At 33.4% G+C, this 16,432-nt stretch overlaps 1 protein-coding gene across 1 annotated transcript in view; it reads left to right on the top strand.

Annotated features, from left to right (window-relative positions):
- Window positions 1-16,432, top strand: part of LOC105479543 (bone morphogenetic protein 5) — a 123,211-nt gene that overhangs the window by 42,958 nt on the left and 63,821 nt on the right. The window contains exon 2 of the mRNA XM_011737547.3: window positions 12,915-13,107. Coding sequence (XP_011735849.1) covers window positions 12,915-13,107 — 193 coding nt within the window. The remainder of the gene's footprint in view (window positions 1-12,914; window positions 13,108-16,432) is intronic.

The following is a 16,432-nucleotide window of genomic DNA, read 5'->3' on the forward strand; positions in this document are numbered from 1 at the left end:
AATTTTTGTAGAGACAGGGTCTTGCTATGTTGCACAAGCTGGTCTCAAACTCCTGGCCTCAAGCGATCCTCTTGCCTTAGTCTCTGAAAGTGCTGTGTTATAGGCATGAACCACTGCACCTGGATTATGAATTATTTTTAAAGGAACAAAACCCAAATGAAAAGTGAGACACAGAATTTTGGAATTTGCATTAACACTGTGACAGAGCAGAAAGATAAAACTCAAAAAGAAATTTAGTAACTTCCTGTAACGTTTCATAGGAGGCACTGGTGTGGTCAGGTACAGATTTGAATGCATGCTCCATAGATTACTATACATATGAACTTGGATAAGTTAATTTTTCTTCAATTAGATATGTCATGTTTTATGAAATATATTTCACATATAAGTACACGTAAAACCAATTAGTATTAAAACAGATGAGAAGCACAAAGCTAGATATTTAAATAAAGGTGCTTAGTGAATTCTTTCAGAAGACGAGATAAACACAGCCTCTGAGTAAAATCCTGGCTTCATTTGCTTAACAGTTTTTAAAGACTCTTTTCTGGGGAGCTATTGTCCCGGGGATTTGGGGGATCTGCCATGTGGACCAGATACAGTCCAGCCAACTGAAACATGGTGAGGGGAGGTGAGCTTTTCTGCATTCTCAGTTTCCAGGCTCATTGTGATCAATAGACAGCTCTCAGTAGTAGGGAAAAAAAGAAAACAGAAATTCACTAGGGAGAAGTGAGTGTTCTCAAATACCCAAGAGGCAGCCTGTCTTTGAGGATAGAGCAAGAACTTCATGAAGACGTCAGGAGAACTACTTGTGGGTACAATTCAAGTCTTGACTAACCCAGACTTTGTCAGGTCCAAAAGATGGTACAAGTGGTAAATGGAATCTTTGTGATGTTAGCCCTTAATATATCTTTCTGTTGAATCACACTGTTCCAATAGAGACTATTTGCCTCCTATACCTGGAGCACAGCTGTTGTCCTGAGATCTCCCTTCATAAGCATTATTTTTGTCTCTCTCTGTGTTAGACCTTCTCTTTCCTGTAACCCATGTCTTCGTCTTTTTTCTGGTTTACTTATTTCTTAAATGCATGTGATTTGTATTTTGTCTCTGGAAGCCTGTAAAATCTTCTGTTTGCCTCCAGTGTTCTAAATGTTCACAATGATGTGCGTCCACTGAGCTGGGAACACTGGTTTTAAATCTTGAAATTTTTTGTACTTCAGATAAGTGAATTGAACCATTTGTTTGATGATTTCCTTTTTCTTTTTTTCTTCATCTCTCTTTCCAGAAACTATTAATTGGCTAATTCTTTACTTTTTAAAATTTTTTTTAAAGTCTTTTCTAATTTTCCACTTCTAATTGCTTTCTTTTTTTTGAGAATTTCCTTGATTCAGTCTTTCAAAGCAGAAAATAACTTTCTGCTTTACTTCCAAGAGATGTTTTAGCATTGACTATTTCTATTTCTATGTTACAGGATTTATATTAATACTTGTTCCATGGATGCAACAGTTTCTTTTAGCCCTCAAAGGATAATATGGTAGTTTTTTAGTAGGTTCCTTCAAGTTTCTTTCCTTAAAAAAATCAATTTTTACGTTTATATCTCATAGTGGAGAATTTTTTCAGCTATCTGGTAATCATTGGTTGTCTGTGAGATATTAAAATGCTGATTAGAAACTTAGCATATGGGTGGAACCTGTCAGTATTATTTTCCCTTTAGGATACTGTTTCTTTGCTATTTTGTGGAAACTTAGTCTTTTCCCTTTGGATTCATCAGATTTCAAAAAGAGGATTCTCATTCTCTTGCCTGCAAGGTATAACCCTGGCTGTCGACATCCTGGCAACCAAGTGGGGAAAGAAGCCTGGGAATTTAGCATTCAGGGTGAATGTTCTTGTCTAGTTCCTCTGTCTTGAGTATGCTAACACACTCTAACTGTGCCTGGTGTTGCCAGTCAAGAACCCTCTGCTTTCCCCTCTTTAGGAAAAAGGAAATGTCTAAACTTCTCATGTAGGAAAGAACAGTCACTCAAAAGCACAGAATGTGAAGAGAGACCTAAGAATCTACCTGCTTTGTAAACATCTAATACTCAAACATGCTTATTTTAACCTCAAACTTATATCTGCCTTATACAATCATTTCTGGAAGTAGTAGATATCATCAATTCCTGACCATTTTGGAGACTATGTGGCTTACGTTGTTTTAGTTCAGCCTTTTCTATTGTAAATTTAGGTTTTATGTAACAGTACATATGAGTTAGTTAGATGGATTACTAAATAACATTAAGAACAAGTCAGACTTAACAGCATAAGCATCAGAAAACAGACCATCTGATAACTAACATAACATTGGATTGGAGACTCCGGAAATTATTAAATTTGAACCTAAAATAAGATGGTCTAACATAAATCTCAAAAGACTTATTGTTGTTTCCAGGTGTGCATCTTAAGAAACTTGAAGGGTTTGTATATTTGAACTCAAAACCAGATACTGCTCAAAGATATGTAGCTGAATTTTGCTCTGAGTTTTGTGGTTGACCTGAAATCCCAATACAAAGGAAAAGCCCAAGAGTGTGAAACCAGATCAACCCAAATATGAGACTGTTCATGTGAAAACTCTGTGAACTGAGACCACTAAGGATCCCTTGACTCTAATTACAGTGTGGTCTCATTCAATAAAATGTAGGAAGATCATGTGATTTCTTTATTGATTCTGGCACCTGTTACATCTTTATTAAATACACATATGTTCTGAAGTAACTCTCCAATTATACAATACATCTTTAAATACAATAAATTGATTCATATAATTCACAATTTTAATCATGTGCTATAAAGAGGTGTTAAGCAAGTCACAAATTATGTATTCCAGTTTCTAACTGTAAACGTAAAGACTGATAAAGTTTAATTTGTAAGGATGATGTTAGGGAAACTTAACGACATATAATAGCAGTTGTAACAACCAAATATAAAAGAAACACACAAAACAACCATACTTTTGAAGGGACCAAATGTTCGTAACAACTTAAAAAGAAGCTTAAAAATTATAAATATGTTACCAAAGATTTGCTTATATTACATATACACAGTTGGGTGGAATATTTTTATATGCATAAGCAAAAAATCAATGAGAATATAAAAATTATGTTCAAAAACATCATATATTGTCTTTTGCAATGCATAATTCATTCTGTGGATGACTTTAATACAATTCTGATAATAATTGTAAGATAAATGTTTGTTTTTATGCATTGTTATGTATTTTTTCAATTACCTTTTTTCTTCCTCAAGAGTAATATATTCATTAAAGAATTATAGAGATTCTATTACATTAGCATATGTTTTTAAGTACCAACACAGGTAGTGTGAAACTGAAAATAAATGTGTGACATTAGGATTCTGTCTAGCTATCACTATATTTTTGAATTTCTTTTGAAGAAGAAAATAAAAATATATATATATTATTAGAACTAACATTAATACTATTTTGTGGCATGGCAGGGCTGTGCCACAGTAGATGATTGAGGGGTTCTGCTTTTGAATTCGCTGGAATGGCAAAGTCTGGATTTAACCTCCTTTATGAAACAGTAAAACAAAAAACAAAACAAAAGCTGAAAAAAAAAACCAAGAAAACCAGCATATATTCCTATATTTATTTATTATACATGTATATGAATACCTACTGTGTGCTAGGGATTGAGGTAAGGAAGAGTGTACGGTAGTAAGCCAAACAAAAGTGCTGCTGTTATCAAGCTTACAATCTACTGGGGGAGACAGAAAGCAAATAATCACTTCTTAGGAAACAAACATGGGCCACTTGCAGTTCTTGCCTAAACAGATACATCAGCTACTCCTATATTAATTTTAGAGTGTATAGGTAATATATTCTTACAGTTTTATTCCTAATCTTAGAAACCTGTAAAATTAAATAATGTGTCTCTATTTTATATTATTCAATATGATAATCACATTTCTTTGTGATTATACCTCCATGTACCAAACTTCACTGATGTAATCCATTTGGCAGAAAAATTTATAGTTTGTCTTTTTGTAAAATGACAGATTGAACCACAAATTGAACTTGAGTGAACTCTATGAAAGTTATACCAATTTAAAATTTAAAGTGGTTGATTTGAGATATTTGTTCAGCTACAAAAATCCTCATATCCTTTAAAGTATACCAACTGTGTCTTAAACCCACTCCATTTCCCCATAGAGAAATATTGAGCAAATGTAATATACTTGTCAACTTCTTTATTTTTTCAAGTGTTCTTGTCATTGAGTATAACTATTTTTTTCTAAATAAAATGTTCCTAAAATATACCAAGATGAACATTGAATACACTAAAAATGTGATTTTTAAAAAAATATTTCTTTATTATGTAAATAAAATATGCAAACTCCAACTATTGATATACTTAGGGTGAGTGGCTTCACTTTGACATCATATGTAAAATGACATGGAGATTACTTCTATATTATAACCTAAAGAATTGAGAATGGATTTCAAGCTAGGCTAAGAGCTACTAAAGGGGATAATAGACTTTTGATGTCTGTCTTTTCACAGTAGCACAATAGCTAATTCATGTGACTTCTGACCTTTTAGTGTCTTGTAACCAAGTATTGGCATTAATCTACTACTTATCTGTCACCCACCTCATTTGATAGTCCCAATCTCTGTTTTCAATTAGTCATTAGAGAAGGCACTGAACAATTTCAGAAGAAAACTCACAAAACCTTTGACCTGTTTTTGTCATGTAACCACAAATATTCACTGTAGATAAACTATCAACTCATTGATTTCAAGATGTAAAGGAAAGTCTTTTCTGTACATGGACTTACTGTAACCTCTATCACCTAAAGGTGGTTAAAAACTGTTTTATTTTACTGATAGAGCAGAAGAATTCACAAGATCATTTAGTGAAATCTGGTGAGATTAGAATGGTTGACCTCTAGCTGCCAGACAATCTATAAAAGGAACAGATTTTTCCACTAAAGAAAATGTAAGAGCTAAATATTGACCAAAAGATGACTATCACACCGTTATGCCTTTATCTTAACTCCTTACAGGTAAACACAAAATATTCTCAAATATTTGTACACAGTGTCATTGGGATACATTATTTGTGTAGTAAATATACTCATTCATCATTAACCATTTTTCATTATACAGAATGAATCAGTCAAGTATCACCATTTATGGGTATTCTAATTTTTGACGTTTAATATTAACATTTCACCCACAAAAGATGCATATTTGCTTCTAACGTTCAATTAATAATTTTTCCTTCCTAAAATGCTCATAATAAAAACAATAGTAAACTATGTGTGTACTTCGGAATGCATTGTTATTCTCAGTGATAAAAATAACTAAATGACTTTAAGACTTTAAAAAAATTGTAAGAACCAGTAAATTTGATTAGATTGATATTTCTTGGCAATTTGTGAATGTTCAAATATGTGTTATGTGTTCCACCAATATATAAACAAGATGTCAAGTAAATACAATTATTTTTATCTATCCACAGTCGTAGAAACCTAGCCTGCAGTTTTTTTTAACTCCAAAATAACAAACTTTTTTTTTTTAAACCACAATGACATCTACCTTCTAGAAAATTTTATTAAGATACCAAATGACTAATTTACCTCTGCTTCCTAAGAGCATTCAAGCCAGAGGAAAACCCTTCCTCTTAGAACTTTCTACCATATTACTTAACACAATTCTAATGAGTCCTTTCTAACAGCCTTTTACTGAGATTTGCTGTGGCGTCCATCCCATAACACAAGTTGAAACAAGTCAATACACCCAGCTTTGTTCATCTGCAAGTGTGTTCCCAGTGTTCTGTTGTCTCCACAACACTGACTTAAGGTAGAGGAAAAAGGAAGAAACTAAACGGACAAGAGGAGAGAGCATGCTAAGAATGAGCATAGGAGCTTGGGAGTAAGGCTCAAGCAGAAACATTGTTCTGGAATGGAACAGGAAAACTTTGCCCTGAGACAGAAGTGGCAGTTATTATTAGTTGAAACGTTCATGCAAATAATATTAGGAGTAATAAGATCTCTGGCTTTGTGATAACTAACTCTGTGACAGTGAGGAAGTTAATATTGTTTATCTGTACCATGAGGGAGATAATGGAAGCTCCACCTTGTTGGATCCAATTAGGGGGAAGAAACAAAAAATTAAAATTTATTAATTTTATTAACTCCATCATTAATTTATTGCTACCATTGTTTATTTGTTATTAATTTAATTATTAAATATATAATTTTCATACTAATGCTTGGTATGTATAGCTGTTGTCATTATGGTATGCTAAATAATCACTGGAAGCTCATTGCTAGGCCTAATTTAAAGAAAACAGGAATACCTTGAGACCAACTTCATTCTAATTTTAGAACTTCCTTTATGTAAGACTTAATTCTTTCTGTTTCTAAACTATTATATTTTTAAAGTATAATATATAAATATTTGATCAACAATTAAATTTCTTAAATTTCAAAATTATATGCATATTTTAAATTGATTTGGAAAATCAATTTGTTTAGTTAGAGTATTACAATTATTTAACTATCTAGTAATTCTTTGAGATTTTACTTCTTTATAAAACTGTATTCATGAAGTGTTTATGAGTATGAGGATCATAATCATAGAAAATTTGAAAGTCAATTGAAATTATTCTTTGAAACAAAACATTCAGGGGGACAATTTTCTTTCATTCAAGTCACACATTACTGTGTATTAAAAGGCTCTTAAGACTTCTGGAATCTAGAGTTTTCCACACTCTTTGGAATGGTTATCCATTCATGGAAAACATGTACATACTCTTTCACTGACCAATAAATAAGTCATTATAGAACCAGGTTTGTTTTTTGGTAGACTGGTTAGTGAAGGATATCGTGGAAAGTGATGCATCTTGGTAGTCACATGATATCTTTGCTTTTTTTTTTCACTTTGACAATGCAACACAGATTAGTAATAATTCTATGAGTAATCTCTTAATGATTTTTTGCACTCAGCAGCAAACAATGATCTGTATTCTTTCAACAGCTGGCTAGGCTCCTGGGAGAATGCTATCTTTGCTTTACAGCTACTGCTGCTATTTGTGTCTTCCAAGTTACAGCTCTTGTGTGGGAGATTAAGACTGATTGCCCATGAATGCATCTCCTTAAAACTGCAGATAAATCACTACAGAGATAAAACTGTAATCCTCTGTTAATTAATTCTACTCTTCAGATAATGGAGACATGAAAATATTTAGCCCAGGACAATTTCCTCCAGTTTCTATTAGTGATAAAGTCATTCAGAGAGATATCTGCTTGGGAGGAAAAAAATAAAAACAAAACAAAACAAAAAAAAACAACTTCTATCAGTCATTAACTTCTGTTAAGTTATATCTCAACAATAAAAGTCTTCAGTGTGTTTCTTAAACAGAGTTTAACCTTTGCAGAACTTTGACAATTCAGAGCACTTAGGACATAGTTTGGTGCTTATATAAAGGCAATTCTGCTTCTTTTCACTATCAGTCCATTAATCATGCGATGTGAATGATTTGATTCATATTTTACATCTTGTATGCTTTGATGTTACCACTTTTTAAACCAAAATATAATAATAAATTATTTCTCCTCTTCTACCAGCATAGTTGAGTTTTCTGTTTCTCTAAATAGCTCTGTAGTTTCACATAGTTTGGAGTAGACACAAAAAAACCTGCTCCCTAGAAGCAGAAGGAAGTGTATTCACCATCATTGTTGTGTTTGTGATTTGGGTGATAAAATGTATTAAGTTTTGCTGAAGTTTTAATGGTTTATTTTCTGTGAGTTTGTGTGTGTGTATAGGAAAGCAACTTATTTTAGTTTTTTTAGAGAGGACTGTTGGCAACCATCAGCTCAAATAAATAACCCTATGTTGATGGACTTATTTGAATGGAATAATTTTACATGATATTATTTGGGATGATCTACACCTCCATCCATAAAGAGTATCATTGTAAAGTTTCCTTTTTTCATTTTTATGGTGATATTAAATGGCTTACACCTGGAAATCTTCAAAACTTCTGTGTATCATAAATGACAATGAGAGAAGAGTCTGGGATTAGTGAAGTCTATGTACGGCTGTTTGGCAAAATGCACCCCCTCTTGATCTTGTTAGATAGGTCAGCACATAGAAGAATTTGGACAGGCTGCTGTGGTCTCCTTTTAAATACAATTATTATAAGCAAATTCATTGACGAAAGTGTTTGTTTGTTACTAAACACTCTTTCTATTCTCACATGAGACAAATGTCATTTTTGGTCTGAGATAAGGGGAGGGTACTAGGAAAAAAAGCATTAACCCCTGATCTCAGTATGTCTTTACTCTGTGTCTTACCCTTTAACAAGTCTGAGTCTGGCTTAAATGAGCCAAACCTTCTGCTTTTTTGTCTTATTTGTTTTTATATGGTAATTAAGAGATGCTTTTTCACCACCAAAGAGGGAATGTGTTTAGGGCTTTTATGGAGTCTTGCATATCTATATCTGATAAAACAGATTTTGCTAGAAATACTGGTAAAGATTCTGGAAATTCATGGTATTTGGTTGATGTAAAATATACATTTAAAGAGTGAATTAAAAAGGCCAAATACATGAATCTCAAAGGCAATAATAGTATACACTTCTCTGCTGTTTTTCTTCTCATTTACTTGTGTATCTTTTAACCTTCCCAAGTCATTCACCACTGCAGTAGGTTATAGCATACTGTAATATACAGAAAATCAGAATGCTTAATATTTACCAAATTTGTCAATGTAAATAAGACAAAGATCTTTCCTATAAAAAGCTGACATTTAAGGAGAGTTAAATGTATGTGTTTGTTCTTTTTCATCTACTTCGGGAGTTTTGATTTTGGTAGCAGCTCTGGTGAATAAAAGGTATGAAGGAATTCTGCCAGTGAATCACAATTATGTCAAAATTAAAAGCTATAATTACATTTCACCATATGGTTGTAGTAAAAGCATGTTGTTACATTAACATATATAGTATATAATATTCAAATTATATAATCATTTGTTTATTCATAAAAAATCCTTAGATAAGAAATGTAATCAATATTAAATAAGTGAATAAAAACACATTTGCTAAGATAAAGATAGGAAGAGGTGTGTTCTAAAAGAATGAACTCAGTCCAGAAAGAATGGCATGTCTATATTAATAGGATCCATCATAAACGGAGGGGGAAGGGTTCCTTGGAGAGAGGATAATGAAAGCACTGAAACAAGGTCAACTTTCCCAAGAAATAATTAGATTGAAAACATAACAAAACAATATTCAGAAAAACACACTCAGGCTGTGTTCATGAGGGCTTGGAAACTGAAATCCTGGGATGAAATCTGTTATCTTCCGATTACAAGTTTTGGGCTCTTTGACAAGTTATAAAACTGATGGACATAAGTAGAGTCACAGGGATTAAATGAAACTTTTTGGTGATCTAATCCCTTATTCTATGGCCTGTTCTTCACTTTTTTGTGAACTACTGAAAGACAGTGTTTAAACAAACTAACAATGAACTAGCCTCTAAGTGCAGAACAGTAGGATGTCATTATGTAGGTGGTATAGGTATTGAACGAAGATTTATAATAAACTTTAGGAGACAGACATCTGTTACCATGTAGCTGTCATCACCCAATTTCTTATTCTTAAGTCAGGGATATTAATATTTGCCACCTCCCTAGCGTTACTGTTTGAGGTAACTGAGATTACCTTGTTGAATATTTGTGGGCATCATTAGGCTGTAAGTCTTATACCATTACTCACTCCAACATGTCCCATGGAATTTATTGTTGCAATTATGATTCAAAGCAGTAGGATATAAGAGTTTGAGTCAGCAGACAAGTCTGCAATGCAACTTCATTCTGTGTGGTATATTTAATACAAAATTTTATTAAACTCTTTGAAAATGAGTCCCCTTAAGGGTTTAAGTTAAATAGCCTGGATTAGAAAACTGAAATTTTATAATAATGGCTGAAATTCTAGCTTTCTACTTTATTACACTAACATCTCACAGGGGATTCCAGAACGGTAGATGACTTTACATAACATGAATTCAATACTCACCTGCATTAAGCAGGTGCACACTTTAGATTGGATCCTAACAAACTCATGTCTTAATCTTTATTTTTAGGACTATACTTGTTGCTTTTTGGTTAAAATTTTAAATATACAATTTAGTGTTAATGAAAAAATGAATAATGGTTGTTATCACTTAGAATTATGAATATTGTCTTTTAGAATGGAGAAAATATATTTTTACATGGCTGGTTGGTGCATATATCATGAAGTATAGTATTTGTCAAGCAGGGTCTGGGACAGTGCCACCTAGGCAAACACATGACAATTTCTACAGCAAAGCAATAAATATTTATAGAAACTGGGATAAAAAGAGACTTTAAATCACTTCATATCAGTTAACTTCTGGTTCTTCTGTCAAAGGAGCTTGAAAACAAACTCGTAGTTTTCAGAATGTGTTGGATTTGGGACTTGTAAATACAAAGATTTAGATCTGTGTTAATAAAATAGGACAAAGCAATAGTGTGTAAGCAGACACAGCATATCCTGACATTTAACAACCATGGATTGGTGACACCAAATGCCTGGGTTCAAAGTTTTTGGTAAGGTATTTATTTCCTATGCTTCCACAGTTGCTTCATTTCTAAAATGAGGATAAAAAGAGAACGTACCTTGTAGCCTGTTATAAGGCAGAATATGTTAATGTTAATAAGATGATAAAATACTGAGAATATAGTCTGGCATATAAATGCTATTTAGATATGGTCACATGATGTCATCTACTTCATTTAAATTTAGGTTAAGAAAATAACAATACAGTGAGTCAGATTTAGTTCTCTGAAAGCAGAAGTTGTTGCCAGTTTTAGCATTCTTACATGCACATCAGCTACTAGCTACTTAGGTAGTAGGCATTTTCTCCCCCTAGACTTCCACTCTTACACAGCCCAGTCAAATGGACAAAAGGGAGAGGAAGGAGGTGTGTGCAGTCTGCACTATCATGGCTGTCTGCACTATCACCAGAGAAGAGTTTTAAATTATGGACCAAAATAACATCTTACAAATGGGTTTTTTGTCCTTATTTAGGAAAAGTTGATTCATAATCTCTCTAGAAATGGACCTCTCTTAGGACCAAGATAATGATATTTTAAGAAAATAATTTTATGAATCATGCGAGGTGGTGTTAGTGTAGTCAGACAGCCAAAGAGCATCATCCTTACCAAGCTCCACAGGACAAAAATTCTTCCAACTGGGTGCAGTGGGGAACACCTATAGTAGTCCCAGCTACTCTGGAGGCTGAGGCAGGCTTGAGTCCAGGGTTTGAGTCCAGCCTAGCTAACATAGAGAGACCTCATCTGTAAAATAAAATTTAAAAAAATATGCCCCCAAATGTAGCTACATTTTTCTGTATGTCTGCTTTAGAGTCTGCGATGGAGGTGAGGATCAGCTTCTTGCTCTCTCCTGAACCACCTTCTACTCTTCTGGGGAAAATAAACCAGAGATTATTTTGGAGGATGAAGGCAAAGAATTGTGGGTTCCCTTGTCAGAAGCTTCAGATGTGGCCACCCATCTGGCCTTGGAACATGATGGTCTAGTAGCCTGGGCTCCACAGTGTCGTTCCTGATGGTCATTATCGTCTTCTCGCTTCCATAATCTTAATGCTTCTAACTTAGGATCCTAAGTTACATATATGTATAGCAGTGTTATAAATTTATTTAGTCTTCTAAAGATTTCCAATTTTTGAGCTTTGTGAATCAATTTATACCACTTGTACAATACACTATCTTACACAGTCAGATTATGTAATAATATGTCTGATACTGTCCTAAATTCTTCAGCATTTCGTAATATTCCCAAAAGGAACAGTTCTTTGACTTCATTTGTTTGGAAGGTTACTAAAGAGCGAAAATATGTTCCCGTCTCAATTCTGAATAATGACAGAGGTCTTTGGGAGACTTTATACTGTACCAGGGGTAAGAATTTAAAAAAAATGCTTTAAAAACAAACAGACAACACAAGGCAGGGTAGCTCATGCAAGTAATCCCAGCACTTTGGGATGCCAGAGTGGGAGGATTGCTTGAGCCCAGGATTTCGAGACCAGTCTAGATAACATAGTGAGACCCTGCTTCTACAAAAAATAAAAAAATTTAGCTGGGTGTGGTGGTGCACACCTGTAGTCCTAGCTACTCTAGAGGCTGAGGTGGGAGGATCGCTTGAGCCGAGGAGGGCAAGGTGTCAGTGAGCAATGATCACACCACTGCACTTCAGTTTGGGAACAGAGTGAGACCTTTTCTCAAGAAAAAAAAAAAGTTTTTGAGAAAAAGAATATTTTATTTGCTGAAGAGAGAAAAACCTTTCCAGGGAAGACATTTTAGAAACAATCTTTCTTGTAAAAATTAGTTTGCTTTATTTACTTGAACTCTGAAAGGTCATAAACACAGTCCTTGTATACTTGGAACTCCTTAGTCCTCTTTCCCATTTCCCTCCCATGGCTGCGCTCTCTCTCCACTCATTTCACCTGGAACTCTAAAGGTTACCATAACATATTCAGAATTTCTGTGTAAAATTTTCTGTGTTCTGATACTTGATACATACTAGCAATCATTTTACAACCTTCACTTTTAAAAACATTTTTGGATAACCTTTCCATTTAGGATCCAGGAATTCGTATAAAATCATAGAGATTATATTGCCTTTGAACTAAAGGCTGTTGGTTTGTGGAATTTCCTTTAACTGGAAACACATTTCAGTTTGTGGTTTAGTGTTTTTCCAGTTTTATACTATCCTGCTTATTTGTTTTCATTTTCAAAGCTGGAGAATTTATCATTAATTTCCATATTTTATAAAGGACTAACTTTTTTCCTCCCCAACCTCCCCCTTTTTTTTCAGTTGAAAGAGACAAGGATTTTTCTCACCAGCGAAGACATTACAAAGAATTTCGATTTGATCTTACCCAAATTCCTCATGGAGAGGCAGTGACAGCAGCTGAATTCCGGATATACAAGGACCGGAGCAACAACCGATTTGAAAATGAAACAATTAAGATTAGCATATATCAAATCATCAAGGAATACACAAATAGGTATAATCTTTTTATTTAACTTATTATCCTGGCAAATATTTGTAAAATTTTAGTAAAAGCTATTGCTAATGCATGTGATGTAGCAAACAAATTATCTTTTTTTGTGCAGTTTATTAACGTTTATAGTAAGTGTAGTAACATTTAGAGCCAGGTAGAGATATTGAAAGGTAACAGTAATCGATCTGAAAATTTTATCCTACATTCCATAGCTGCTACCTATTCCTGACACCAATTCGTATACTAAATAGTCACATGCTTCTCAAAATGTGCTTTCTAGGTCTGTTGTCTCATTTCATAAAGTTGTCCTTCATCCCAGAAAACTTCCACTTTGTTCTACCCACATGAAATTTATAACTAAGATAATGAAATTATTTGGTGTTCTGGAAGTTAGAGAAGCACTGCTTTACTTTTCATTGACATGAGTGTAAGAATCGTGTGTTCATTTTTACGTGTATTTTGATGTCCTCTGTAAGATGGTTAATTCAGAATGGTACAAAAATGGACAGATAGTCTGAAATACTAAATGCATAAAAACTTCAGTTGATAATGACTGCAAATGAACCATTGAAAATAAATGTTAAAAAGGGACCTTAGTCATTTTCTCTGACATTTAACACAATGCCGAAATCACTTGGATAACACATTTTTTTGGGTGATGAATCACCTTTGTCGGACAGCTCAGATCTGTCTATCTATCTATTTCAGACAGACCCATCTGTCTATCTATTAATTTCAAACAGATCCATCTGTCAGTCTATTTCAAAAAGATCCATCTATCTTTATGTATGTATGTATGTATGTATGTATGTATGTATGCATGTATCTATCTATCTATCTATCATGTATCTAAATCTGTTTGAAATCCTATGTTGAGGTGATATATCTCTCTCAGTAGCTTTCATTCCTCAGATCTAGATCTTCCTTTTGATGAAATAATATGTCCTTTTTTGATGAGACAAATACTTAAAGATTGTTATCCTGTCTGCTGTAAGGCCCTGTTCTCTCCTTGTTAACTATTTGTAGTTCTTGATGTTTGATTTGTCTTGGTCTTCCAGTTTGGCAGAAATTCGCAGTAGTGCCTTGCAATACTCAATGAAGAAAAAAATTAGAAAGCTTCTGAGGTCACGTATATTGGTAAAGCCTTCCTGTCAGACTATCCTCTAAGAGATTCACAATGCATATCAGAATATTAAAGTCTTAAAAAGGCTTTACAGTGACAACACACACACACACACACACACACACACACACATGCGCGCATGCCCTATCAATTTTATTTTAGCTAATCTTCCTCAAAATTATCTGGCTGTGGATTCATTGGGTGTGTAGTACTTACTAATATCCTGTGGAACACTAGTTCAGCAGAACTCACTTTAATACATACCAACTGATATGCATTGTTATTTTTAACAGCAGTAATTTCAAGGCAGAAATACCTACATTTGTTTCTCGACTTTAACGCTGACTAGCTATTTGTCTGTGGATAAGTTATGTTGTTAAAAAATCTCAATCCAATGGTTTCATTTATAAAATTAAGATGCTAATATTATTTTCTCATAGGGCCAGGCATATATGGTGAATACTATAATAGGTTATTTTTATGTTAAATAATAATAATATCTTTCAAAATTAGTGAGAAGAGTTGAAAATAATATTCTGAATGTTAGTTAATAATATTGCCAAAACTAACAAATTGTTTTATTATAGTTATCTTTTTCTATGTCTGTTTTCACACTTGGATTATGAGTTTTTTTAAAGAAGAGATAAGGATAAGTCATTTATTTTTATCCTCAGCACTACCATTTTCCTCAACTTGATTCAATGCTTTGACATCATTATTACTCAAAATTGGAATACTACTTCCATATACATATCCTAAAATGTTTGAATTATGTTTATTTTCGGTCAGTTATATATATTTTTATGTATGTTGAGTTTGTAGTTGGTTATCTATATCCTAAGTATTTTTTTCGGGAATGATTGGCATACCAGTTTTCCATCTTCTAGAATATATTTATTAGTTGTGTCTAATTGCAGAATTTTACATTGATCACAATTAAAATTCCTATCTTTTCTGTATGCCCACTGTTCTGTCTGCTCAGTATATTTCTGAATGTCATGTAATGAAGCTCCCTTTGAGCTTACTTTTACCTTTCTATTTTCTAAGGATGTGAATGGTATAATTTAACACATGACAAAAATGATAAAAATGAAGAACTAAGAGTCTATTAATAATTTATAGTTTATTTCTAAATAAACTCATGCTTATTTTTATTAGCAGTCCATTTTGGAATATTTATGGATATTGATGCTTAGTTCACCTGACTTTATAGTTTTGGGAAATTTTAATTCTCTTTAAAAAAAAATGAGACGTTTATCTTGCACCTCTGGTATTTTTCTAATTATACCTAATTTAAAAAATATTACTCTTAATGTTTCTGCTACTATAGCTACATGTTCTTTCAGTATTCTTTGGTATACTTTGGCTAAGACTTTATTGTAACGTGTTTAAATCTACTCTCAGAATTAGGATTTCACTGATATTTTTCCTAATTCCTTTGACTTAATTTGTAAAATCTAAAGTGCATGTATATCTTTGCCTGGCATTCTCTTCCATTGCCATTTGAAACTCTGGAATGATATGGATTGGATAGGCTTCTATTTAATTTACCAAATAGTATTTTAAAAATTCATTTCAATCTTAATTCCGTTCTACCAAGTTCACATTTTTGAACATCTATTGAATAGTGTTACTGAATTATGATTGTTACTTTATCTTCTAGGGTTATGGTATATTTATTGTCTTCTGTGATATTTGTTTTTGCTAATGTATTTTGATTTTTTTACTAATTATTTCAATCCTGAAATATTCACACTCAGAGACTCATACTTCATATTTCAATTTTTTTTTTTTTTTGAGACGGAGTTTCGCTCTTGTTGCCAAACTGGAGGGCAATGGCACTATCTTGGCCCATTGCAACCTCTGCCTCCCGGGTTCAAGCAATTCTCCCACCTCAGCTTCCCAAGTAGCTGGGACTACCGGCACCCACCACCACGGCTGGCTAATTTTTGTGTTTTTAGTATAGAGGGGGTTTCACCATGTTGATCAGGCTGGTGGTCTTGAACTCCTGACCTCAGGTGATCCCCCTGCCTCAACCTCCCAAAATGTTGGGATTACAGGTGTGAGCCACTGCACCTGGCCATATTTCACTTTTATATACTGTTGATAAGGTAGGACAATCTCTAGCAAAACACTTTTTTAATTTTAAAACAAGCATTTGTTCACTGTCAGGAGTTCATTATTCTGCATTGTAAGAAAATGCAA

The sequence above is a fragment of the Macaca nemestrina genome, chromosome 5 (assembly GCF_043159975.1).
Source record: "Macaca nemestrina isolate mMacNem1 chromosome 5, mMacNem.hap1, whole genome shotgun sequence".
NCBI lineage: Eukaryota > Metazoa > Chordata > Mammalia > Primates > Cercopithecidae > Macaca > Macaca nemestrina.